This window comes from Squalius cephalus (genome assembly GCF_949319135.1).
Source record: "Squalius cephalus genome assembly, chromosome: 9".
NCBI classification, from domain to species: domain Eukaryota; kingdom Metazoa; phylum Chordata; class Actinopteri; order Cypriniformes; family Leuciscidae; genus Squalius; species Squalius cephalus.
The window spans coordinates 662501-690016 of NC_137130.1; the positions used below are offsets into that span (position 1 = coordinate 662501).

Here is a 27516-nt window from a genome sequence, read left to right on the forward strand (position 1 = left end):
TCATGAGTGAGTGTGTGAGTGTGAGTGTGTGTGTGTTCATGAGTGTGAGTGTGTTCATGAGTGAGTGTGTGAGTGTGAGTGTGTTCATAAGTGAGTGTGTGTGAGTGTGTGTGTGAGTGTGTGTGAGTGTGAGTGTGTTCATGAGTGAGTGTGAGTGTGTGTGAGTGTGTTCATGAGTGAGTGTGTGTGAGTGTGTTCATGAGTGAGTGTGTGTGAGTGTGTGTGTGTGTGTGTTCATAAGTGAGTGTGTGTGAGTGTGTGTGTGAGTGTGTGTGAGTGTGTGTGTGTTCATGAGTGAGTGTGTGTGTGTGTGTTCATGAGTGAGTGTGTGTGAGTGAGTGTGTGTGTGTTCATGAGTGAGTGTGTGTGAGTGAGTGTGTGTGTGTTCATGAGTGAGTGTGTGTGTTTATGAGTGTGTGTGTGTGAGTGTGTGTGTGTTCATGAGTGAGTGTGTGTGTGTGAGTGTGAGTGAGTGAGTGTGTGTGTGTGTGTGTGTGTTCATGAGTGAGTGAGTGTGTGTGTGTGTGTGTGTGTGTGTTTATGAGTGTGTGTGTGTGAGTGTGTGTGTGTTCATGAGTGAGTGTGTGTGTGTGAGTGTGAGTGAGTGAGTGTGTGTGAGTGTGTGTGTGTTCATGAGTGAGTGTGTGTGAGTGTGTCTCCCTCTAGTGGCTCATCTCGAGTAACAGCAGCTCAGAAACTCACAGGGAAGGAGAAGAAAGCTGTGAATAAAACAAACATCATGTCTTTCCTTCAGTGTGTTACTTCTCTTACTCAGTATCTTTGACATGTTTCCAGTCTAAATATCTACAAATCCTTAAATCAAGAAGCATTTACTAGATGAGTAAAATGTTCAATATTAAGTGAGTTTTTGCTTAAAACAAGCAAAATGATCTTCCAGTGCGGTGAGAAAAATAACCCTGTTTTCCACTTGATGAAGATTATTTTTCTGACCGCATTGGAAGATCATTTTGCTTGTTTTATGCAAAAACTTGATTTTATTTTCTTATTTTTTTTCAGAAAACAAGACACTCTTTCTTATATCATTTTACTTCTCTAGTAAAGGCTTCTTGATTTAAGATTTTTTTGATAGTTGGACTGGAAACAAGACTAATACATCAACATTTTTTTGCAGTGTGACCGTTTCTTTATAATTAACTGGGAAATTTACTAGCAATTTCTGAGTGAAAAATTGTTTCTAAGCCAAATTTGTGTTCAGTGAACAAGAAAACAACTAAAAGCATCTCCTGTTTAAGATTAACTACAAACTAGCATTAAAAGTGAATTGAGTAAATGAACACACCTGACGGAATATGATGTCAGTAATCAAGCATGTGTGGTCAGACTCATAAACATCTGTGAAATAACTGTAATGATGAGTGAATCGAGGTCATATAATGCAGAACATCAAATATGAAGAATTAATAAACCAAAACTGCTGTATTATCCTCTCTCACCACGTGTTCTCCTCACGATCCCCGTCCAAAACCATGTGTGTTTCCGTCTCGTTCTCCAGCACAAACATCTAAACATTCTTAAATCGAGATTCATTTACTGGAGAAGCAGAATGACTGAAGATATTAAGTTTTGTTTAATGAAAAATGTGTCAAAATGATACATTTGTTTGATAATAAATCCAAATAAAAAGAGAAATACTTTGACAGATTTAGCTTTTATTGTGTATTAAACACTTATGACTGCAGATGACAGTGTCAATCACAAACTTCACAATAACAGCCTCTATTATAAAATAATTGAGCAGCAAAATATATATATATATATCTGTTTTATAAAAAGCACCATGATCAACATTATATTGCTCTTGGCTGTACAAATACACCGAGTATAAAATATGACACAGTCACTCATTATTATAATGCATAAAGTGTTGCTGGTGATTCGGGCGTTCGTGCGTCACGTGATCAAACGGGTGAAAGCTGATGATGTCACTCAGAAATATGATGAAGTTTCACTAAATAACTCATTTTATGCATTTACAGAGCAATACTGAACGACAACTGGAATAAATCATTCTGTGCGACTGTTATACACAGTGCTGACGTACTAGTGGCGTATTCAATAAATAACATTAATAAATAAATACATTTGATATCGTAACTCGCTTCTCTTGCAGGATATGAGAAATATGACGCTCTATATGTTTATGATTAACCCCTCGTTATCTTATGAAGTGATGATGGCACACTATGACAGGACACTCAGATATCATCAGATCTCTCTGATTATGATGATGATGATGATGAAAAAGCTGAAATTAGCCATTATTGACATATAAAGCAAATCATCTGTACAATAAACGAGAGATTCGAGTCACTACTGATGGACATCCAGATGAACTGTGTTTTCTCCAAGAACTGAGATTGTGTCGAGCTTCAGACTGAATGAAATTCAAATCAATCATGTACGTAAGAGTAGACGTTAATAATACATTTAATTTCAGTATTAATTACCAATAAACACGTTCATTCACCCAACATGCGGATTATTCCCAGAAACACATTAATAATCAATGTTTCTAATGACACCTATAGGAATTTGTAAATGTTTCTGAAAGAGTCTCTTCTGCTCATCAAAGCTGCGTTTATATGATCAAAAATACAGTAAAAACTGTGAAATATTATTCTAATACTGTGATACTTTTTATTTTTCAAGATTATTTGATGAATAGAAAGTTCAGCATTTATTTGAAATAGAATCTTTTGTATCATAAATATCTTTACTGTCACTTTTGATCAATTGAATGCATCTTTGATGAATAAAAGTATTAATTTAGCGAAAAACAAAACAAGTTTTGAACAGTAAAACATTTAAATATTAATTCCCAATTTTAATATCAATACTTGTTTTTCTAAAGTTATCTAAAACGTGGGAACACACTGTGACGCTTCCAGTCGTACCAACTCAAACTCACGATCTCTGTGTTGTGGACGATTTAAACTCAAACTTTTACATGAAACGGTTCTTAAAGGGACAGTTCACCCAAAAACGATTATCGTGTCATTAACTCGTTCCAAACCTGTACGACTTTCTTTCCTCTTCTCTCTGTCTCAGTGTTTTATGATTGTCCATGTAATGAAAGTTCCACCGGTGTGTCGGCTCACAGGTTCAGACGTCATTTAGTCCCGAACTGTCCCTTTAAATAGTGTTTTTACACCATTGTCTCTGGAAGTGTGTCTAAACTGTCTGATGACAAGAGCTGCCATATTTGCCACTTCTCCATTGGCCAGTCTGGATGCTGAGTGATGCGTGACTCCGCCCCCTGACCCGCGTGACACGCCGTGGCCTCCTCTGATTGGTGGAACGCAGTCCGACGGCTCGCTGTGATTGGAGCGCGTGGCGTTTGAGGGACGCTTGTACGGGACGTTTGCGTCTCGAGCGCAGGTTTGGCGTCGCTGTCGTCATCGTAGAAGACATCAGAGGAGACGCGTGTGTACAGGTGTCCGTCAGAGCCTGAGGGACACAAACACAGGTGTGCTGAGATGAACCAACAGCCACTGATCTACAGTACAGAGCCGCTCGCATAAAGCAGTTTCAGTTCTTCTCAGTATGAGACTGAAGGCTCTCTTCTCTGATGATGTGGGCGGGGCAACCTGTCACTCACATGAGATCAGCCAATAGCAAACCACAACCATCCAACCAGCCAATCAACTCCCCACAGACACAACCAAGCCCCGCCCACATTAGTTCTTGTTCCTGAAGTGTTTCACTCTGATATACGACTCAGAGGAGAAAAGACCAGCACAACTTCCCTTTCATGAGGACTTTAAAAATGACTAAAGAGCAGCTTTATTACGTACACCTGTTGAATCTCAATGCTAATGTTCCTTTGATTGACGTGTGTTTTGTCTTGTACCTGTGAGGAGTTTGTCATGAAGTCCCGACAGAAGAGTGTGTCGCGTTCGCCAGATACTGGCCTTCTCATGCAACGTTTCCCCTGAGGACAAGAGTATGTTCATTACTGACACGTATAAAACGAGAAAGAAAAATAATAATAATTAGTGGTCGACCGATATGGGATTTTTAATGGCCGATGCCGATGCCGATATTGAGAAAGCAATCTGGCCGATTGGCCGATATGAGGCCGATACAATACATGTGAATACAGTAAATGAGAGACATAAAGAATATTGGTGAAACTAAATGAACATTTATTGTACATACTATTTATTCAAAATTCTTTTTGCAATAAAAAATATTTACTAAGAAATTAAAATGTGAACAAAAAGGTAAGGTAACACTTCAATAAATAAAGTTTTAGTGCAGCTTCTTGTCTGCTTTAATATTTACAGTCATTTTTTCAGTCACATAAATAATAACTACTGCTTACTGCAGGTTACAAATAACATTTATCATTAATGAACCAATCGAAACAATATTCATAAATTAATGACAAAATAGTATGTGAAATTACATACATTTTATGTACAATACATAGTTAAATATAAATCTCACATAGTTTATTTACACTATTTACTTTAAACAGGTTGTTTTACTTCAAGTATATTTAAATAATAATGATTTATATGTTTAGTTTTGCTTGTTTGTTTCTTTAAAATGTTGCAAGCCGTCACGTGTATTTGCATGACATACATGAACATATGAAAATGTATACTACTCACGATATTACGCCAATCATGGATAAATAAATACAGTAGATAGTGAATAACATTTTCAAGGATTTATTTTCAAATGTAATATTATTACATAGTGTTCTCCTCTCATCCACCTCACGCGACCAACTGATCTGTAATGCACGCGACGCGACCGACCCAGCTTTTCCGTGCACGCGAGTCCGTGGGAAAACAGCGTCTAGTTTAAATGTAACCCGAGAACAACGCGCGTATCTGAGGAACAGCCAGTCACAGGATTTTTGACTGTTTGTGAGGTAAAATGTTTTCAGTTTTGTTTGAATTCGTTTATATCACATCTGTGACCCCCACTGGAGCTACCGCTGGGCTGCGGATCTGACATATCACGGTACTGTTTGAACAGACTCTGCTGCACGCCGGAGTGTTTTTGTGTGTAACACAATGTAGCGTCAGGTTAGAAAGCGAATGCGAATGGTCATTTACTGTGTCTGTCAGATGTCTGCTTCACTTCTGAGTGGCTTGTTTTACGTGCTGGGCGGAGCAGAGCGAGTGTATTCAGTTCATTCACGCTCGCTCTGTTCGCGTCAGTGGAAAAAAGCGCTAATGCACAGTCACAAACTGTTTTGAAATATATCGGCCAAACGGAAAGATTTATCGGCCGATGCCGATATCTAAAAAATTCCAAATATCGGCCGATATATCGGCCTCGGCGATATATCGGTCGACCACTAATAATAATAACCAAATTTATAAGGCATGGATGGAGTAGAACACTTAAAAAAATGTTCTTCCTCAGTGTTTCTGTCTTGTTTTCCAGCACAAACATCTGAACATTCTTAAATCAAGACACATTTACTGGAGAAGAGGCAGAACGACTGAAGATATTAAGACTTGTTTACAGAAAAAAACAAGTGAAGTGAGTTTGTGCTTAAAACAAGAACAAAAATATGCTAATAGTGTCAGAAAAATAATGCAATTTTCCCTTCGAATCATGTTTTTGAGGAAAACACTCCAGGATGTTCCTCCATATAGTGTCTTCAATGAGGTCCAACGGGTCGAAGGTCCAGATGTGAGTTTCAGTGCAGCTTCAAAGTCTCGACACGATCCAGCCGAGGAATAAGAGTCTTATCTAGACAGACTATTATCACTAGCTGTGATGCGACACACATTACGTGATCAGGTTGAAAGGTCAAGCGTGTTCCGGTTCAGAAATGAGTGAAAAACTCATTTTCTCCTCCAACTTCAAAATCATCCGACATCGATGTTTTATCTTTTATTTATTTATTTATTGTAAATGCCGTTTGTCTTAGTCTTTGCATGTTCTCTTTGTAAACACTGGTTCGGTTCTTACGCCTATGTCACGCTTGACCTTTCAACCTGATGACGTAATGTGTGTCGCATCACAGCGAGTGCAAGACGAGCATTAGTGGTTTAAAAGTATATACATGTTTATTTTGTTCTAAAATGTCTGCTGGTTTGTCTAGATGAGACTCTTATTCCTCGGCTGGATCGTGTCGAGACTTTGAAGCTGCACTGAAACTCACATCTGGACCTTCGACCCGTTGGACCCCATTGAAGACACTATATGGAGGAAAATAAAAAGGTCAAAAACCTTCATTTCTTTTTCACTGAAGAAAGAAAGACATGAACATCTTTGATAATGTGAGGGAGAGTAAATTATCAGGAAATTTTAATTCTGATGTGAACTACTCCTGATGCCTTTCCTCAAAACTGCTATTTTTGATCCCAGGACCATTCAACTATAAAATGATTCAGTCTTTGTTAACAGGCTTTGTGCAGTGCATAAACTCACCAGAGTCGGGTTGTGAGGACGGGAGGCTGGGATTCACCGTGACGTTCCCAGTGAGAGCGAGACTGGGATGCTCTGGTCCCGATGGAGGAAGCCACTGGGAGAGCACCGGAGAGTTGTTCTCGTACGGAGAGATCTCGCCGCTGGAGCGCTCGGTCTCGCTGCAGGAGTTAGTGGATGCAGAGCGAAAGTATGAGCGTATGAATACATCATTTGAGCTAACATGAACTAACCATAAGCAATCTACAGTAGATCAAAACCTTTCATCAAAGTTATACATGAATTTTGAACATTACCCGTTCATGTCTTAGGACAACTTTGATGAACTTTTTTGATCGACTTCAAATGTTGACTACTGAATTTACAGCATTTGACCACTTGTGTAAGTTTTGTTTTGTAGAAAGCCTTTCTTTAAAGTGAATTTCGTTTTGTATAAATTGTATCTTAATTTTAATACATTTTTCATCAACCAATTGCATGTATTTAATAAATAAGAAGCAAATATATAGCAGACCGTATAATCATGGAGGCGCCGGCGCGGTCACTTGCATTGCACGTGAACTGGAGCGCATCTCATCATAAATTAACCGAAACTCAGTGTATGCCTCACATACATGAGAAATACATCTGAAGAAAGCTTGAAATGTCTTTAAACGAAACAATCAAAACGAAAAGAAATAGGCTACTCTCTGATTATGTAATCCATGATGTGGGACCTGATATTCATTTAAGTGATATCCATGCTTTTTTTTCTCACAGTAAAGCACAGTCCACAAACAATCTCAAATGCAAACTCCCTATAATAAGACAAATCTCTGGAGGCATGCTCCAAGCACACGCTCATCTCATCCCTTTTCCCACATTTGTAGTAATGACACTATAACCAAACCGGAAATTGTAACGCGTGAGCACGCGAAAGTCCGTATTATTTTTTTGCAAAGGTCCCCTCAGGGGCTCTGTAGATAACCGATATATATATACCGATATAAATTTTTATATAATTTTTGAGAGGCTGATTACAAAAACTAAAGTCTCACCATTAAAAGCCACATTCCAAACACACAATTATAATGTTCTATAATGAATTCTATGTTAATTTTATGTAGCGGATATGACAGACTTGCGCTGCACTTTACTGTATTTTACATTTTTTAAAGTGATTCCAATCATATTTCAAGCAATTTAAAGCCATCATGATGAACAGTGCGCATCTGAAGCGTCTCAGCTCAAGGAAACAATACATTATTTATCGGCTTTAATGTATCGGCCAAATTTTCTCATCAGACTGATAACGATAACGTTAAAAATCAACATATATCGGCCGATACAGATTCGGTGGCCGATATATCGTGCATCCCTAGTAATAATATAATATAATATAATATAATATAATATAATATAATATAATATAATATAATATAATATAATATAATATAGATGCAAATTAAATTTAAACTGCACAACTATTGAGGTTCTCTCAAATGACTGTGATTAGATTGAATAACCACGATCAGATGATGATCAGTCAATTATGGCAATAGTGTTGATTCTCGTCAGGGAGAACATGATGTTTATGACCCAAATCCACTTACTCACACTGTGGTGTTTTCCTCCTCATCAGATAATCCACCACATCACTGTCCGTGTCCAACAAACTCGCCAGAACCTCGTTCTGCAGCTCCGCAGAGATCTAGAGGATTCAACGCAACTGATCAGCCACTGCAATCACGTCAAAACATCACCGGGTCCAGAAACACCAGCAAATCACTGAGGTTTCTATGCAAAAGAAGCTTTTAGCACGGGTGACTATAGAATGGTTTACAAGGACTCGGGTTTAACATTCTTCTGCATTTATAACATATTAAGTCTGATGCACAGTCGGCTAAAGATCACAATAATATCACCTGAAGTGACTTATAAGGGCTCAAATCATCAGGAATCGAACTTTCATTCATCATCTGAGATAAAAGAGTTTGATGTACAAAGTAACTTTCAGAACTCAAAACTTTTTCCAGAGTGGAAAAAAAGAGCATTTATGAAACGAAGCTGTAAAAACGTCTCGTTCTGATCAGTGCTATTGTTAACTTAAAGTAAAACTTTTTAAAAATTGTTTTTGCTATTTGAAATAAAGCTGAAATAAAATAAATATAAATATAAGATGAACTTAAAAACTTTAGCCTTTAAAATTAAATTAAAATTATATATATTGAAGCTACTAAAACTTCAACTAAAAATAAAATAAAATAAACCTAAAATAAATTAAAGCTAAATAAAAATAACTAATAAAAGCACAAAAGCTGAAAAAAAAAAATTTAAAATATAAATTAAAGCTAAATATATATATTAAAAAACTAATAAATATTACAAAGGCACATAACAATATTACTAAAACAAATTAAAATAAAAACATTAAAATTAAATCAAATTAAAATATATTAAATATAAAAAACTAATAAACAAACTAAAATAAAATAATTTAAATAAATTAAACAATTTTCAATTTTTGTTTAAAACAATAAAAATTACAAAAGCACATTAAGTGAGTACAACTTTAACATATAAAAACAAATGCTATTTGAAAATTTTAATAAATACAATAAGAGTAAATACATAATCCTCAACAGTAATCATACGAACACCCTTCACTACTGGAGAAAGATGCTTTAGCACAGATAACGGTGTAGTTACGACATCTACCAGCAGGGGCTGACTAGACCAGACTAACCAGGCTAACCTTTGAACTTTACTTACTTCACTGTGAAGATAATATAGAAATCTTAAAAACAGAACAGCAAGAAATGAGGGTCAGAGAGAGAGATAGAGTGGAACATTTATTTTTTACACTTCGATGGCCTTCGCAGGGACTGTGTTGAAACAGAGCGTTTCAGTGACATAAACTACAACTCGAGCACTTTCATAAAACTGCCACTACCAATAGGGATAACAGTCAAGATTTATTTTCACGGTTGTATTTTCTTTGGCTGAGCATCATAAGAGATCTGTTCTCCTACCATGAAGAGTGTGTGGTGTGTGTCGATCATGTTGTTCTCCTACCATGAAGAGTGTGTGGTGTGTGTCGATCATGTTGTTCTCCTACCATGAAGAGTGTGTGGTGTGTGTCGATCATGTTGTTCTCCTACCATGAAGAGTGTGTGGTGTGTGTCGATCATGTTGTTCTCCTACCATGAAGAGTGTGTGGTGTGTGTCGATCATGTTGTTCTCCTACCATGAAGAGTGTGTGGTGTGTGTCGATCATGTTGTTCTCCTACCATGAAGAGTGTGTGGTGTGTGTCGATCATGCGCTGCACGACGCTGATGATGGCGGCGCTGTCCTCCACTCGGGCCGAGCTCTGGACACTGAACTCCTTCTCTGAGATCTTCTGCTGGTGAAGGAGGTTCGGCCCGAAGATCGTGGCCAGATTCAGGGACGTCATCTTGTTCCCAACGACCTGAAGAAGAAGAAGAAACACTGAGCCGAAACACTTCATGCTGGACGTGTGACAACCTGCACTGAGCTCAATGAACTTGTGTTTGTGTGTGCGTGTGCATGTGTGTGTGTGTGTTTGTTTGTGTGTAAGAGTGAGTGTGTGTGTGAGTGTGTGTGTGTGTGTGTGTGTGTGTGTGTGTGTGTGTGTGAGTGAGAGTGTGTGGGTGTGTCTCTTACTTTGCTCTCATTTGAATCAGCAATCTACCTTTTTAAGCAACTAAGTTTATTAAAAAAAAAAGTTGCTGATTAATTTGTAGGACTAGTCTAACCAGTTTGTGCATCAGCATTGGCACGTCAGTGGGTATTTGTATTGGAAGAAACATTGTGATCCTTTCGAGCACAAATGACTGATGTATGACATCACTGGTTTATGTCATCTGATTTCTGTTGCAATAACACGCTGTCCATCCATCCATCTGTGTGTCATTAACTTTTCCACCCATCCTCTCAAACACACACACACACACACACACACACACACACACACACACACTCGCACACGCACACACAGATGAGGGCAAAAAAAATATTTTCAATATTTATGCATCTGCTTAAAAGGGTGATTTTTCAGACAAACGGTTATCCAACCAAAGAGTCACTTATAGTCAAGAAGATTCAATGTACGTACTGTATATTTACTAAAACATTTTAATAAATGAAAAAAGTTGAATTAGATTGTATAATCGATTCATTAAAATGGACAGTTTGACCCTAAAAGTTTGGAATCATTATGCATTTTTTGTATGTTTTTGTCTCTTCTGCTCACCAAGGCTGAATTTATTTGATAAAAAATACAGTAAAAACAGTGAAACATTATTCCAATGTTTTCTATGTGAATAGCACTTAAATAGCACTTAAATAATGCACTTAATTAAAACCACCACCATCAGCGGCATATTTGCCACAGCACAAACTGACACAAACATCTTAACAGCTAACACACATTCTACCCTCCTTATCTCCTCTCTCAGAGGCAGAAGTATCCAAACTCACCCTTTCCAATCAACTACTACCTATCCGCTTGATCCTATATCCACTCATCTCCTTCAGGCCATTTCTTCCTCAGTTGTACCCGCACTCACGCACATCATCAACACCTCTCATGACACTGGGATCTTTCCCACAGCATTTAAGAGGCTCAGGTAACCCACTGCTTAAGAAACCCCCTCTAAATCCAGCACATCTGGAAAGTTACAGACCAGTAACTATCCCTTCTAGCATTCGTCGCAAAAAATACTTGAACGAGTTGTTTTCAAACAGATCTCTGCCTTTCTTATGAAGGACAACCTCCTAAACAACAACCAGTCTGGTTTCAGAAGCATCAATGAACTGAGACGGCCCTGCTCTCGGTTATTGAAGCTCTGAGAATCAAGAGCAGCTTCCGAATCATCAGTTCTCATCGCGCTGGATCTGCTGCTGCGTTTGACACAATTAACCACCAGATCCTGCTGTTAATCCTAAAGACGAAGGGCATCTCGGGAACAGCACTCCAGTGGTTCAGGTCTTCCCTCAGCAGGTCCTTCAGGGTGTCTAGCTACTGGAGTGCCTCAGGGCTCAGTGCTGGGACCGCTTCTCTTCTCCATCTACATGTCATCACTAGGATCTGTTATTCAGAAACATGGTTTACCCCATCACTGTTATCATCTAGCTACTGGAGTGCCTCAGGGCTCAGTGCTGGGACCGCTTCTCTTTACCATCTACATGTCATCACTAGGATCTGTTATTCAGAAACATGGTTTATCCCATCACTGTTATCATCCAGCTACTGGAGTGCCTCAGGGCTCAGTGCTGGGACCGCTTCTCTTCTCCATCTACATGTCATCACTAGGATCTGTTATTCAGAAACATGGTTTACCCCATCACTTTTATCATCTAGCTACTGGAGTGCCTCAGGGCTCAGTGCTGGGACCGCTTCTCTTCTCCATCTACATGTCATCAGTAGGATCTGTCATTCAGAAACATAGTTTATCCCATCACTTTTATCATCTAGCTACTGGAGTGCCTCAGGGCTCAGTGCTGGGACCGCTTCTCTTTACCATCTACATGTCATCACTAGGATCTGTTATTCAGAAACATGGTTTACCCCATCACTGCTATCATCTAGCTACTGGAGTGCCTCAGGGCTCAGTGCTGGGACCGCTTCTCTTCTCCATCTACATGTCATCACTAGTGTCTGTCATTCAGAAACATGGTTTATCCCATCACTGTTATCATCTAGCTACTGGAGTGCCTCAGGGCTCAGTGCTGGGACCGCTTCTCTTTACCATCTACATGTCATCACTAGGATCTGTTATTCAGAAACATGGTTTACCCCATCACTGCTATCATCTAGCTACTGGAGTGCCTCAGGGCTCAGTGCTGGGACCGCTTCTCTTCTCCATCTACATGTCATCAGTAGGATCTGTCATTCAGAAACATAGTTTATCCCATCACTTTTATCATCTAGCTACTGGAGTGCCTCAGGGCTCAGTGCTGGGACCGCTTCTCTTCTCCATCTACATGTCATCACTAGGATCTGTTATTCAGAAACATGGTTTATCTCATCACTGTTATCATCTAGCTACTGGAGTGCCTCAGGGCTCAGTGCTGGGACCGCTTCTCTTCTCCATCTACATGTCATCACTAGGATCTGTCATTCAGAAACATGGTTTATCCCATCACTGTTATCATCTAGCTACTGGAGTGCCTCAGGGCTCAGTGCTGGGACCGCTTCTCTTCTACATCTACATGTCATCACTAGGATCTGTCATTCAGAAACATGGTTTATCCCATCACTGTTATCATCTAGCTACTGGAGTGCCTCAGGGCTCAGTGCTGGGACCGCTTCTCTTCTACATCTACATGTCATCACTAGGATCTGTCATTCAGAAACATGGTTTATCCCATCACTGTTATCATCTAGCTACTGGAGTGCCTCAGGGCTCAGTGCTGGGACCGCTTCTCTTCTACATCTACATGTCATCACTAGGATCTGTCATTCAGAAACATGGTTTACCCCATCACTGTTATCATCTAGCTACTGGAGTGCCTCAGGGCTCAGTGCTGGGACCGCTTCTCTTCTCCATCTACATGTCATCACTAGGATCTGTCATTCAGAAACATGGTTTATCCCATCACTGTTATCATCTAGCTACTGGAGTGCCTCAGGGCTCAGTGCTGGGACCGCTTCTCTTCTACATCTACATGTCATCACTAGGATCTGTCATTCAGAAACATGGTTTACCCCATCACTGCTATCATCTAGCTACTGGAGTGCCTCAGGGCTCAGTGCTGGGACCGCTTCTCTTCTACATCTACATGTCATCACTAGGATCTGTCATTCAGAAACATGGTTTACCCCATCACTGCTATCATCTAGCTACTGGAGTGCCTCAGGGCTCAGTGCTGGGACCGCTTCTCTTCTACATCTACATGTCATCACTAGGATCTGTCATTCAGAAACATGGTTTATCCCATCACTGTTATCATCTAGCTACTGGAGTGCCTCAGGGCTCAGTGCTGAGACCGCTTCTCTTCTCCATCTACATGTCATCACTAGGATCTGTCATTCAGAAACATGGTTTATCCCATCACTGTTATCATCTAGCTACTGGAGTGCCTCAGGGCTCAGTGCTGGGACCGCTTCTCTTCTCCATCTACATGTCATCACTAGGATCTGTCATTCAGAAACATGGTTTACCCCATCACTGTTATCATCTAGCTACTGGAGTGCCTCAGGGCTCAGTGCTGGGACCGCTTCTCTTCTCCATCTACATGTCATCACTAGGATCTATTATTCAGAAACATGGTTTACCCCATCACTGTTATCATCTAGCTACTGGAGTGCCTCAGGGCTCAGTGCTGGGACCGCTTCTCTTCTCCATCTACATGTCATCACTAGGATCTGTCATTCAGAAACATGGTTTATCCCATCACTGCTATCATCTAGCTACTGGAGTGCCTCAGGGCTCAGTGCTGGGACCGCTTCTCTTCTCCATCTACATGTCATCACTAGGATCTATTATTCAGAAACATGGTTTACCCCATCACTGTTATCATCTAGCTACTGGAGTGCCTCAGGGCTCAGTGCTGGGACCGCTTCTCTTCTCCATCTACATGTCATCACTAGATCTGTCATTCAGAAACATGGTTTATCCCATCACTGTTATCATCCAGCTACTGGAGTGCCTCAGGGCTCAGTGCTGGGACCGCTTCTCTTCTCCATCTACATGTCATCACTAGGATCTATTATTCAGAAACATGGTTTACCCCATCACTGTTATCATCTAGCTACTGGAGTGCCTCAGGGCTCAGTGCTGGGACCGCTTCTCTTCTCCATCTACATGTCATCACTAGATCTGTCATTCAGAAACATGGTTTATCCCATCACTGTTATCATCCAGCTACTGGAGTGCCTCAGGGCTCAGTGCTGGGACCGCTTCTCTTCTCCATCTACATGTCATCACTAGGATCTATTATTCAGAAACATGGTTTACCCCATCACTGTTATCATCTAGCTACTGGAGTGCCTCAGGGCTCAGTGCTGGGACCGCTTCTCTTCTCCATCTACATGTCATCACTAGATCTGTCATTCAGAAACATGGTTTACCCCATCACTGTTATCATCCAGCTACTGGAGTGCCTCAGGGCTCAGTGCTGGGACCGCTTCTCTTCTCCATCTACATGTCATCACTAGATCTGTCATTCAGAAACATGGTTTATCCCATCACTGCTATCATCTAGCTACTGGAGTGCCTCAGGGCTCAGTGCTGGGACCGCTTCTCTTCTCCATCTACATGTCATCACTAGGATCTATTATTCAGAAACATGGTTTATCCCATCACTGCTATCATCTAGCTACTGGAGTGCCTCAGGGCTCAGTGCTGGGACCGCTTCTCTTCTCCATCTACATGTCATCACTAGGATCTATTATTCAGAAACATGGTTTACCCCATCACTGTTATCATCCAGCTACTGGAGTGCCTCAGGGCTCAGTGCTGGGACCGCTTCTCTTCTCCATCTACATGTCATCACTAGATCTGTCATTCAGAAACATGGTTTATCCCATCACTGCTATCATCTAGCTACTGGAGTGCCTCAGGGCTCAGTGCTGGGACCGCTTCTCTTCTCCATCTACATGTCATCACTAGGATCTATTATTCAGAAACATGGTTTATCCCATCACTGCTATCATCTAGCTACTGGAGTGCCTCAGGGCTCAGTGCTGGGACCGCTTCTCTTCTCCATCTACATGTCATCACTAGGATCTGTCATTCAGAAACATGGTTTTTCCCATCACTGTTATCATCTAGCTACTGGAGTGCCTCAGGGCTCAGTGCTGGGACCGCTTCTCTTCTCCATCTACATGTCATCACTAGGATCTATTATTCAGAAACATGGTTTACCCCATCACTGCACTCCATTTGCAGATATTTGTTCTTGTTTTAAGCATAAATACACTTAATTTTTCATTAAACAAAACTTAATATCTTCAGTCATTGTGCTTCTCCAGTAAATGTATCTTGATTTAAGAATGTTTAGATATTTGTGCTGGAAAACAAGACAGAAACACTGAGGAAGAACATGATGTTTTGCAGTTATAAGCCCAACCTCTTTCCCGCCAGCGTCCCGGGAATCCTCTGCGTGATTGGCCACGTCAGACAGGAAGTGAAGTAAGCGCTGGAGTGTGTCGCTGTTGCAGGCGGGCAGAAGACAGATCAGAAGCTGAATGGCCGAGAGCTGGTCTGGCTTCTCCAGAGCTGTAGAAACACACACGATAAAGCGGAGCACAGGAGAGGAATGTCTGGGATTATCAGAGGCTTTCGCACCGGAGGAACCGTTTCACCGTTCCTAGAACTATTGGAGGAAGTTCCCGGATTTTGGTGTGTTTGTTCGCACTGGAGGAACTAGGAACGATTTTAGTTCAAGGAACTCATTTTGGAGGAACTAATTTACTCCTACTTCAGAGTCGGTCTAAACCAGCACTATAGGAACTATCCGTGACGGTAGTGTTCGTTGATTGGCCGAACACACGCGAAACACCAGCACACGCCATTTTAAAAAAGCACACAGATTAAAGCCTATATATTTACTCTAGTAACTAACTCTACGAACATGGAAAACAGGGATAGATGAGCCTCTCAACCTTTACGCTGAGGAGAAAATCCAAAGCAACTTTGAGGGACCGAGAGAAACATGATCATGTATTTCTGCTCAGCAACACTGGACACACACAGTATACGCTAATAACTCTTCATCACTGTCTACTTTCTATGTATAACAGTTTTATCTAATAACGCTTAGATCGTAAACTAATGAACACGGAGAATGTGAGCACTGTGAGCTCAGTCGTTCTCAGCGCCGTCAAAATAAGACACAACAACAAGCGCGGCTTATGTCACTTCAGAGTTCCTACTAGCGGTGTGAATGCAACCAGGAAAATGTTCCTTAGGGAACCATTAGTTCTCGGGGAAACACCCTGGTGGCTCGCTCCTATAACTGAGTTCCTATAACCACCCGGTGCGAAAGCCCCTATGGAGTTGTTCCTCACATGCGCAGGCGATGAATGCGGAGTACAGCTCTCGGGTCAGCAGAGGATCAGGCATGTCTCGGAGGAACTCTTTCAGCAGCGCCGCCACATCATGAACACTGTGCCTCTGGTCTAAAGCCACGTCTGTGCCCTGATCGAACGCCTCGCGCAGCTGAAGGACACACAACACACACACGGTCAACACTGGCACTAGCCTTCACATACTTTCAATATATCTAAATTACGCTTTAAAAATATATCTAAATTACGACATATGCTCTCAATGACAAATGCGTAACAGTTAGTTCATGTGTTCATGAGCTCAAGGCTAGATTATTGTAATGCTCTACTGGGTGGTTGCCCTGCACGCATAATAAACAAACTACAGCTGGTCTAATATATATATATTCAAACGCTCATTTCTAAGTTTGCGTTCTAGAGCCACCAAACACTGTAGTTGTGCAAATGAACGGCCAGAACACATTAAAAGTTTTCTGTTGTTAGTTAAAACGGTGTCGTGTTAGCGTTAGTTTTCATAAAAAAAATTGAAAATAAAATACAGTCTCTAAAACATAAAACATCAGCTTCTCACCTGTCGAACTCTTTTCTTGGAGCTTCCGACCCGGAAGATCCCGACCGTCTGCAGACCTGAACAGCAAATAACAGTAACGTTACTCATCGCTCACACTAAACACACTAAAAGACCCCATGAAATGAAAACGACAACGTTATTTCCTGTGTTGACAAATCGAAACAGGAAGTTGGGGGCGGGGCATATCGAAGCTCATTGCACGGCTCTGTGGAATACTTGATCCAATCGCTCCATCCAGCGGTGTATTATTCCCAGATAACAACAGATACAGTGTGTGTGAGAGAGAGTGTGTGTTATCTCAGAATAAATCCCTTCAGGTGTGTGTGTGTGTGTGTGTGTGTGTGAGAGAGAGAGAGAGAGAGTGTGTGTGTTATCTCAGAATAAACCCCTTCAGGTGTGTGTGTGTGTGTGTGTGTGTGTGTGTGTGTGTGAGAGAGTATGTGTTATCTCAGAATAAACCCCTTCAGGTGTGTGTGTGTGTGTGTGTGTGTGTGTGTGTGTGTGTGTGTTATCTCAGAATAAAACCCTTCAGGTGTGTGTGTGTGTGTGTGTGTGTGTGTGTGAGAGAGAGTGTGTGTTATCTCAGAATAAACCCCTTCAGGTGTGTGTGTGTGTGTGTGTGTGTGTGTGTGTGTGTGTGTGTGTGTGTGTGACAGAGAGAGAGAGTGTGTGTTATCTCAGAATAAACCCCTTCAGGTGTGTGTGTGTGTGTGTGTGAGAGAGAGTATGTGTTATCTCAGAATAAACCCCTTCAGGTGTGTGTGTGTGTGTGTGTGTGTGTGTGTGTGTGTGTGTGTGTTATCTCAGAATAAACCCCTTCAGGCGTGTGTGTGTGTGTGTGTGTGTGTGTGTGTGTGAGAGAGAGAGAGTGTGTGTTATCTCAGAATAAACCCCTTCAGGTGTGTGTGTGTGTGTGTGTGTGTGTGTGTGTGTGTGTGTGTGTGTGTGTGTTATCTCAGAATAAACCCCTTCAGGTGTGTGTGTGTGTGTGTGTGTGTGTGTGTGTGAGAGAGAGAGAGTGTGTGTTATCTCAGAATAAACCCCTTCAGGTGTGTGTGTGTGTGTGTGTGTGTGTGTGAGAGAGAGTATGTGTTATCTCAGAATAAACCCCTTCAGGTGTGTGTGTGTGTGTGTGTGTGTGAGAGAGTATGTGTTATCTCAGAATAAAACCCTTCAGGTGTGTGTGTGTGTGTGTGTGTGTGTGTGTGTGTGTGTGTGTGTGTGTGAGAGAGAGTATGTGTTATCTCAGAATAAACCCCTTCAGGTGTGTGTGTGTGTGTGTGTGTGTGTGTGTGTGTGTGTGTGTGTGTGTGTGTGTGTGAGAGAGAGAAAATGTGTTATATCAGAATAAACCCCTTCAGGTGTGTATGTGTGTGTGTATGTGTGAGAGAGTGTGTTATCTCAGAATAAATGTTCATGATCCCTTACTCTGACAGACAGGAACTAACAGGGTCACTGACCGTATCTCTGCAGATGTTGGCAGCAGCTGTCCAGCACGCGCGGCACCTGCCTGTAAATGGGGTTCAGGCTTAGCTTAGCGTCGCTCATCTTCTTCTTCTCGCTGGGCGACTCCAGCGGCATCGACAGCTGTAGCGCCTCCAGGAGACGCGAGTGACTGTCGTCCAGGTCCGTGATGCAGTCCACAGACATGCCGCCCTACAGGGGAAACACAGTCCTTTCAGCCAACGCCCGTCTCGGTCTGGCTAACAACGTATTAAATCATGCTATCAACATGCTAAATCCGGCTAACAATGTGTTAAATCACGATAAATATGTGTTAAATTGTGCTATCAACATGCTAAATCATGCTATCAACTTGTTAAATCATCCTAGAAAAATGCTAATCATGCTAACAAAATGCTAAATAATGCAAACAACGTGTTAAATAATGCTAACAACATGCTTATAATGCTAACAACATGCTAGAAATATGCTAAATCATGCTAGCAATGTGTTAAATCAAGTGAACAATGTTGAATCATGCTAACAACATGCTAACCATGATATAAATGTGTTAAATCATGTTAACAATATGATAAATAATGCTAGCAACATGCAAACAATGTGTTAAATAATGCTAGCAATGTGGTAAATCTAGCTAAAAATGTGCTAAATAATGCTAGCAACATGCTAATTAATGTCAACAACGTTAAACCGTGTTAGCAATGTTAAATCATGCTAGCAACATGTTAATTATGCTAATTATCTGTTTTTCTGAAGATTGGCTGTATTGCCTTCAAAACATTCAAACTTTGAACTTCAAAGTACTTCAAACAGAAAACCTTCAAACGTCCAAGCTTTTAAAATTTCTAAGTCTTTCTGGTCTGGCTTTCTCAAGCCAACTTCAAAAGTGTGTCATGACGAACTTGTATTATTTAGTTATAGTTGTAAAGCAATCAAATTAACTGTTATTTCAGGATAAGCACACACACACACACACACATACCCGTCGGCGTGTGCGCAGGGCCGTCTCCGGGGTGCCGGGGGTCGCGGGGTCGTTGGGCGTCTCCGAGGAGGAGCTGAGGGACGAGTTGCTGCTGGAAAGCTCGTGTTTGGTGGATCTGCGGGAACACGCTCGATCCGCCGGGAGCCGAAGCTCCTCCTGCTCCTCCTGAAGCTGCTTCTGACGCCGGTCGTTACAGATCACCTGAGACAGCGGCACGCCGAACGCCTGCGCCTCCGACTCTGAGGAACACACACACACACACACACACAGTTACGGCACGCCGAACGCCTGCGCCTCCGACTCTGAGGAACACACACACACACACACACACAGTTACGGCACGCCGAACGCCTGCGCCTCCGACTCTGAGGAACACACACACACACACACACACAGTTACGGCACGCCGAACGCCTGCGCCTCCGACTCTGAGGAACACACACACACACACACACACACACAGTTACTGCACGCCGAACGCCTGCGCCTCCGACTCTGAGGAACACACACACACACACACACACACACACACACACAGTTACTGCACGCCGAACGCCTGCGCCTCCGACTCTGAGGAACACACACACACACACACACACACACACACACACAGTTACTGCACGCCGAACGCCTGCGCCTCCGACTCTGAGGAACACACACACACACACACAGTTACTGCACGCTGAACGCCTGCGCCTCCGACTCTGAGGAACACACACACACACACACACACACACACACACACACAGTTACTGCACGCCGAACGCCTGCGCCTCCGACTCTGAGGAACACACACACACACACACACACACACAGTTACTGCACGCCGAACGCCTGCGCCTCCGACTCTGAGGAACACACACACACACACACACACACACAGTTACTGCACGTCGAACGCCTGCGCCTCCGACTCTGAGGAACACACACACACACACACACACACACACACACACACACACACAGTTACTGCACGCCGAACGCCTGCGCCTCCGACTCTGAGGAACACACACACACACACACACACACACAGTTACTGCACGCCGAACGCCTGCGCCTCCGACTCTGAGGAACACACACACACACACACACACACACACACACACACACACACACACACACAGTTACTGCACGTCGAACGCCTGCGCCTCCGACTCTGAGGAACACACACACACACACACACACACACACACACACACAGTTACTGCACGCCGAACGCCTGCGCCTCCGACTCTGAGGAACACACACACACACACACACACAGTTACTGCACGTCGAACGCCTGCGCCTCCGACTCTGAGGAACACACACACACACACAGTTACTGCACGTCGAACGCCTGCGCCTCCGACTCTGAGGAACACACACACACACACACACACACACACACAGTTACTGCACGCCGAACGCCTGCGCCTCCGACTCTGAGGAACACACACACACACACACACACACACACACACACAGTTACTGCACGCCGAACGCCTGCGCCTCCGACTCTGAGGAACACACACACACACACACAGTTACTGCACGCTGAACGCCTGCGCCTCCGACTCTGAGGAACACACACACACACACACACACACACACACACACACAGTTACTGCACGCCGAACGCCTGCGCCTCCGACTCTGAGGAACACACACACACACACACACACACACAGTTACTGCACGCCGAACGCCTGCGCCTCCGACTCTGAGGAACACACACACACACACACACACACACAGTTACTGCACGTCGAACGCCTGCGCCTCCGACTCTGAGGAACACACACACACACACACACACACACAGTTACTGCACGTCGAACGCCTGCGCCTCCGACTCTGAGGAACACACACACACACACACACACAGTTACTGCACGTCGAACGTCTGCGCCTCCGACTCTGAGGAACACACACACACACACATTATAATATTATATATTATAATATATAATAATTTAATTTTAATAATTTTTATGATTTATTTATTATCTTCTCATCAGCTCACGAACATTTTTGTAAGCATTTTATTTTTTAAATTTTACATTTCCGTGATTTAACTAATCATTAGCTAATTTTTAATCGACTCATAAAAACTCCTGCACTAGTTCCCAATTTTTCCAATGCCTGCAATTTGTTTTGAACGAACAAACAAAAACACACACACCTGCCCCATTCATTAGGCAACATCACAGACGCTCTTGCTTAAAATGCCCTTAATATATCACATAATAAAACGTGGCATATACTATACAAACATTTTTGTGTTGACATTCCACGACGAGCCTCTCGCGACATCAACCAGGAAAGAGCTTTAATAAACGTGCAAACGAGTCCCTGCTCACTCCGAGCGGCAGCACAAATAAACGGAGCGTCTCGGACTGTTGTTGTTATTTCTCCGGGAAGTCGGAGCGCAGCGGGAGCGTCTGCATTCCAGCACACATTACATTACTGATCCGGGAGGAGTGAGAGCTGCAGGCGGATCGCCGCGTGCAGAGGTGCATTCTGGGAGAAAGCACCATATCTCACCCTGATAGTGCAGCTAAAGGAGTCCAAAAGAGTAAATCCGGCACATGTCGCTTTCCACTGATCCTAGAAAGGCGTTTAAGGATTTGAAAAGTTCGTAAAATCGTTAAGATTTCTAGGTGACTGATCAAACGTGAGGTCATGTGACTCTTTGTACAGATGGTCACATTTTGAGAGCAAGACGCTCTTCAAAACGTGAGAGCAAATGAGAAGTGCATGAAAATGAAAATCTATAGACTTGACATTCAATTAAAAAAGAACAACACAAAATTTGCATATTTTTAGTTGATAAAATGATGCCAATGCTGATATTCTTATTCATTAGGGCTGTGCGATATAGCTAAAAAATGTATCACGAAATAATGTTTCATATCGTTCGGTATCAAAAATTACATTAATGACATTTTTTAAAACCTTTTTTTTTTTTTTTTAAGAAAAGTAGAAAAGTTTGAATTGAAACCACTGTTTTTTTTTAAATCCACATTATTAAAGGCAAACAACAAATGATATTAGTTTTAGCAGTCAACAACAAAAATAAAATGTAGCTTAATAACAAAAATATCTTCTTTATGTCTTATATTAAGATAAAAAAGTAAGCGTTAAAGAAACTCTTGAACTTAAATAAAATGTTACAAAATGTGTGCAATGTAAAAGTGTAAACGTAGAACAATCCAGACGAGCTTTGAGGCAGATCAACACAGTGGAGTCACGGTTCGGTTCCGATACCGCAAAAAGAAAGAAGGTGTGTTTCTCCATCCCCAATGTCACTTCTCTGTGTTTTACGGCCCTGACGAGAACGCCGGTCTCCTCGGCTGTGAACCGCTCCTGGCAAATGCGCCGTTATAATAGCAATCCGCCATGGAACAAGCGCGCCTGCTCTTAACCCTCTGAGGTCGACAAACGCGCCGGCGCGTTTTGCTGCATTTTCTCCACATTGTAGCACTATAAACTTAAATTTCTCCGTCATTTATGGTCATACAGAAAAAATAAATATAAAAAAAGAATCTGTGATATTTCTGCTTTTGTATGTGTCCTCTTCCAATCAAATCAAAACATTGTGCTTTTGTAAAATAAAGAAAATAAACAGGGTGTGCCTTCTGCCTCTCCGTCGCGGTGAACTTTTTTTTCTTGAGCACGTCTATAAACTGAAACAAAACTCAGCGAATACTTGTCACACATTTATGAGCCATACACCTTTATAAACATTTAAGTGTGTACTTTTAAATGATCGGATTCAAAACGAAAACAAATATTCTCTGTTTAAGTAATTTGTATAAAACCAACAAGATGTCCAGCTTCTCAAACGCTTCCTAATTATTTTTTAATTTACCACGCCTACTCGCGCAAAAGATATTCACATGCAAATCTCCACATGGAACGCGATCGCCCTCATTACCTCAACAACAAAACACTTCACTTCACTTTTCGTCGAGTTTGAAAGACATGCTTGAGCTTACATTGGATTTACATCAGAAGAAGCAGAACGCGATTTGAAGACAAGAAAGATAAGGTAAGAAATTCTCACATATTAGTTTGCTATTGTTGCATAAATTTCACATTGCAGTTGAACTGTTGCTATATATATGGTGAATATTATAATATTTAGACCCGTGTTTACTGTTACTGTGTTTGTGGATATCTGCTCAAACGTAGATATGTATATGGTAGGCCTAACCATAATGTTTTATATTTGAGCGCGATCGCGTTTGAATGTATCATATTTTTGATCGCGATCGCGTTTTAATGTATCATATTTTTGATCGCGATCGCGTTTGAATGTATCATATTTTGGAAAAGCAAAACGCTCCAAACAGCTTCATGTTTTTACTATTATCTCATTTCATATCATCATAACGAATGGAAACATTTGAAGTAACATGATAATCAATATATTTTTCTCTAGCTTAGTTGTTACTGAAATATTTTTGAAAATATATATAGGCTGCTATATTGTTATTATTTTATGCAGCACTGCGCATAGCCTATACCTACAAGGCACAACAAACCTGGTGTTCATTATATAATATATTGTTGGAAACATTTGTGTGAGTGTGTGTGTGTATTCTGTGAATTTTAAAAAGCAATTTTAACAAGAAAAATCTAAAATGTATTCCCAAAATCGTGCAGGCCTTTCTCTTGATATCAGTATGTTCACTTTTTTTTTTTTTTTTTTTTTTCAGGGCCCAGATGCCACTGAGTCCTGCTGACTTCAACATTCACAGTACATGTCTCTGTACATGAACATGGTACTTTTTTGTTGTGTATCTTTGGATTATGTTGTGTTGTAAATAAATCCAAACAATTTTAAAAGCCATTCTTTTTTAAATCTCCTCATTCTTTGTGCAAGGGTGGTCAGAATGATGGGCCCTGATAAGCTCCTAATAGGGCCATTAGGGAGGTTCTTTGTCTTTCTCAGGTGTGGAAAGCTTTCATATTAATGAGATGATCCGCCCCTTCGCATATTGCTTTATCACACAAAACACGTCGTAAAATTTTTAAATCAATATATTGTCTTCTCTGAATGAGCAGTCAGGGTGATTCTCACATAGTTTTAGAGCAAATATTCTAGGCTACGTCATACAATTTTCAAAAGTCTTGTGAAGAAATAATCAGTATGGGTTTCATGACCTTATTTCAGTGAGAATTTATTTTTGTATTTTCACAAACCACGCATAAATGTCATTATCTCAAAACTACAAACTTTTACATACATGCTGCTGATATATTATTGTAGCACAGTTTGTGCTGAATACAGTGTAATTAGACTTTAGCCATGAAAATGTCACAAGTAACAGAAATAACCACAAATGTCAGAGCATGTCAGAACACCTCCAGGGCCCAGAAAACAGCTCAGACCCCAGAGGGTTAAAGGGAATGTGAGGTGACGCTCTGATTGGTTTATTTCACGTTACGCCTAAACCACACCTATGAGTAATGAAGCGACTTCAGACCAACACATTTTAGATTTGCGTCGGAGAGTCATTTATCCCGCCGGTATAATAGCAACAGCGCCCGAGATCCGCACACAAAGTTACTTGCGTTTCGCGCTTGATACTTGCGTTTCAGATTGTTAAAGTAGGGCCCAAGATCTCGTAGCGATGTTATTACTTCTGTGGCGAATTCAAGTGCTTTCTTTACTGGATCTCTCAGCGCTGTGTAGAAACAGTTTCGCTCGATCGAGATCGGCTCGCGCTGCATTGGTCCAGACTGATTAACGGTCCGTGAAGCACAAATGAGCAGCGCAGTTTCGTTCCGCTTTCCTTACGTTTGCCATTTGATGTTGGGCAATGTTGTGGTGATCGCATGAAAATATTGAACGCTATACCGAACATTTTTTTTATTGTTATTGTTATTTTATTGTTAAAAATAAAAAAATGTATTATGACATCAGATTATCATATTAGAGTGATTTCTGAAGGATCATGTGACACTGAAGACTGGAGTAATGATGCTGAACATTCAGCTTTGATCACAGGAATAAATTACACTTTACAATATATTCACATAGAGAACAGCTGATTTACAGTAGAATAATATTTCACCGTTTTTTACTGTATTTTTGATCAAATAAATGCAGCTTTGGCGTAGTCGGCGAGACTTCTGTCAAAAACATTAAAACATCTTTTCGACCCCAAACTTTTAAACGGCAGTGTAAAGTTTAGAAACCCAAGCGTCTACAAACCAAACACACACCTTTGTCTCTCTTTTCTTTTGATAACGAATCCAGCTTCCTCCTGAGTGACTTTTTACGCTTCTGGCCATCTGGACATAAAGCACACAAAACATTACAAATAAAACAGAACAACTGCAAAGACAATCAAACAAGTGTCACGTCAGGACGTCTCTTTACGTGTGCGATGTGTGAGAGTCTGTGTACCTTTAGGGATGGTGATCTGGCATCCCAAATCAAAGCCTTTCGTGAGTCGGACCAGAGCCACTTCTTGTAGCCGGACTCTCTCCAGCTCCGACAGACTCTGGATGGGAACCGACTGCATGTGGAGGTTATGACCCGTTGCTTTCTTACAGGTGAAATCTCCCTATGAGAGACACGAAATAGAATGAGAAATCGTGTAACTATAGAGCATCTTTAACCAGTTAAAGTCTCAAATTTTGAGCGCAGACCTGAAGATTTCCAATTTAATTGTTGCAATTGGGCAATTTTACATGTTGTTTTTTTAGTCCATGGGTTTTAATGGCAGTATTTGATTTGAATGTACCCTCAAACCCAGTTTGCACTCAAGACATGCATGCAAAGATTCACAAATGGATAATCAGTCACATTTCTTTATTTTGATCACATTTTTAGACCTTTTCTCGAAAAAATAACAAGAATAGATGTTATATTTAGCTCTCTTGGCATGAAATCTAACAAAGGTTTCTACAAGTCTTTCACGATTGTACATGTGCAGCGCCATTTCAAAATAAAAGTCTTGTCTTGCTGCAAATTAATAAATTCCTGCTGATCAGTCACCAAATATGAAAACTAGAGTCTTATAGTCCCCCGTTGTCAATAATTTTGACATGCCTTAAAATATCTTGAAAAAAAAAAACTTCCTGATACGGGAATCAAACTCGGACCGCCTGTGCGATAATGCAGCAGCCATATCACCCTGTAGCCCAAGACTGGTCACCCACTGAAGGTAAGCAGGGCTGAGTCTGGTCAGTACCTGGATGGGAGACTCCTGGGAAAACCAGGTTGCTGCTGGAGGAGGTGTTAGTGAGGCCAGTAGGGGGCGCTCACCCTGTGCTCTGTGTGGGTCCTAACGCCCCAGTGTAGTGACAGGGACACTGTACTGTCAAAGGTCATCATCCTTTGGATGAGACGTTAAATCGAGGTCCTGACTCTCTGTGGTCATTAAAAATCCCAGGATGTCCTTTGAAAAAGAGTAGGGGTGTAACCCCGGTGTCCTGGCCAGCTTTGCCCATTGGCCTCTGTCCATCATGGCCTCCTAATCATCCCCATATACTGACTGGCTTCATCACTCTGTCTCCTCTCCACCAAGCTGGTGTGTGTGTGTGTGTGTGTGTGTGTGTGTGTGTGTGTGTGTGTGTGTGTGTGTGTGTGGTGGGCGTTCTGGCGCAGTATGGCTGCCGTCGCATCATCAGGTGGATCTGCACACTGGTGGTGGTTGAGGAGATTCCCCCTTCTATGTAAAGCAATTTGAGTACCCAGAAAAGCGCTATAAAAATGCAACAAATTATTATTATCAAAGAAATGTATTTTATCATCCCGAATAGCTAAATAAAAAACAGTGCCCTTGAGAGCCACCAGAGGGCACTCCACACAGACTACTGTCCTTCCCTCACAAACTACATCTCCCATAATTCTCTACCTGGACTCATTGTTTTCACCTGTGTCTCATCTTCTTGTTTGCTCACCCTATATAAGCCTGGTTCTTTCTGTCATTCCCTGCGAAGTCTTGTTTAGTGTAATACTGCAATTCCGAGCATTCTCCCTGGTTTCATGTCTCTTGGTTTTTGGATTTCTTGGCTGTTCCGTGGATTACTCTTTTGCCCGTGTTCCCTGCCTTGTTGTGTTTGTT

At 41.6% G+C, this 27516-nt stretch overlaps 1 protein-coding gene across 3 annotated transcripts in view; it reads right to left on the minus strand.

Moving 5' to 3' along the window:
• Nucleotides 1-1789: 1789 nt before the first annotated feature.
• LOC307164762 (rho GTPase-activating protein 6) overlaps nucleotides 1790-27516 on the minus strand; it is a gene marked incomplete at its 5' end in the record, with an annotated part of 43548 nt that continues 17821 nt past the window's right edge. For 2 of the 3 annotated variants that reach the window (XM_079881833.1, XM_079881834.1), the window contains 12 exons: nucleotides 1790-3468; nucleotides 3872-3952; nucleotides 6421-6578; nucleotides 8010-8107; nucleotides 9687-9866; nucleotides 15494-15642; nucleotides 16434-16584; nucleotides 17005-17060; nucleotides 18465-18660; nucleotides 19451-19689; nucleotides 25667-25735; nucleotides 25851-26010. In XM_079881833.1, coding sequence (XP_079737959.1) covers nucleotides 3167-3468; nucleotides 3872-3952; nucleotides 6421-6578; nucleotides 8010-8107; nucleotides 9687-9866; nucleotides 15494-15642; nucleotides 16434-16584; nucleotides 17005-17060; nucleotides 18465-18660; nucleotides 19451-19689; nucleotides 25667-25735; nucleotides 25851-26010 — 1839 coding nt within the window. In that variant the 3' untranslated portion in view covers nucleotides 1790-3166. The remainder of the gene's footprint in view (nucleotides 3469-3871; nucleotides 3953-6420; nucleotides 6579-8009; nucleotides 8108-9686; nucleotides 9867-15493; nucleotides 15643-16433; nucleotides 16585-17004; nucleotides 17061-18464; nucleotides 18661-19450; nucleotides 19690-25666; nucleotides 25736-25850; nucleotides 26011-27516) is intronic. The other variant, XR_013822338.1, reaches the window with a different exon arrangement.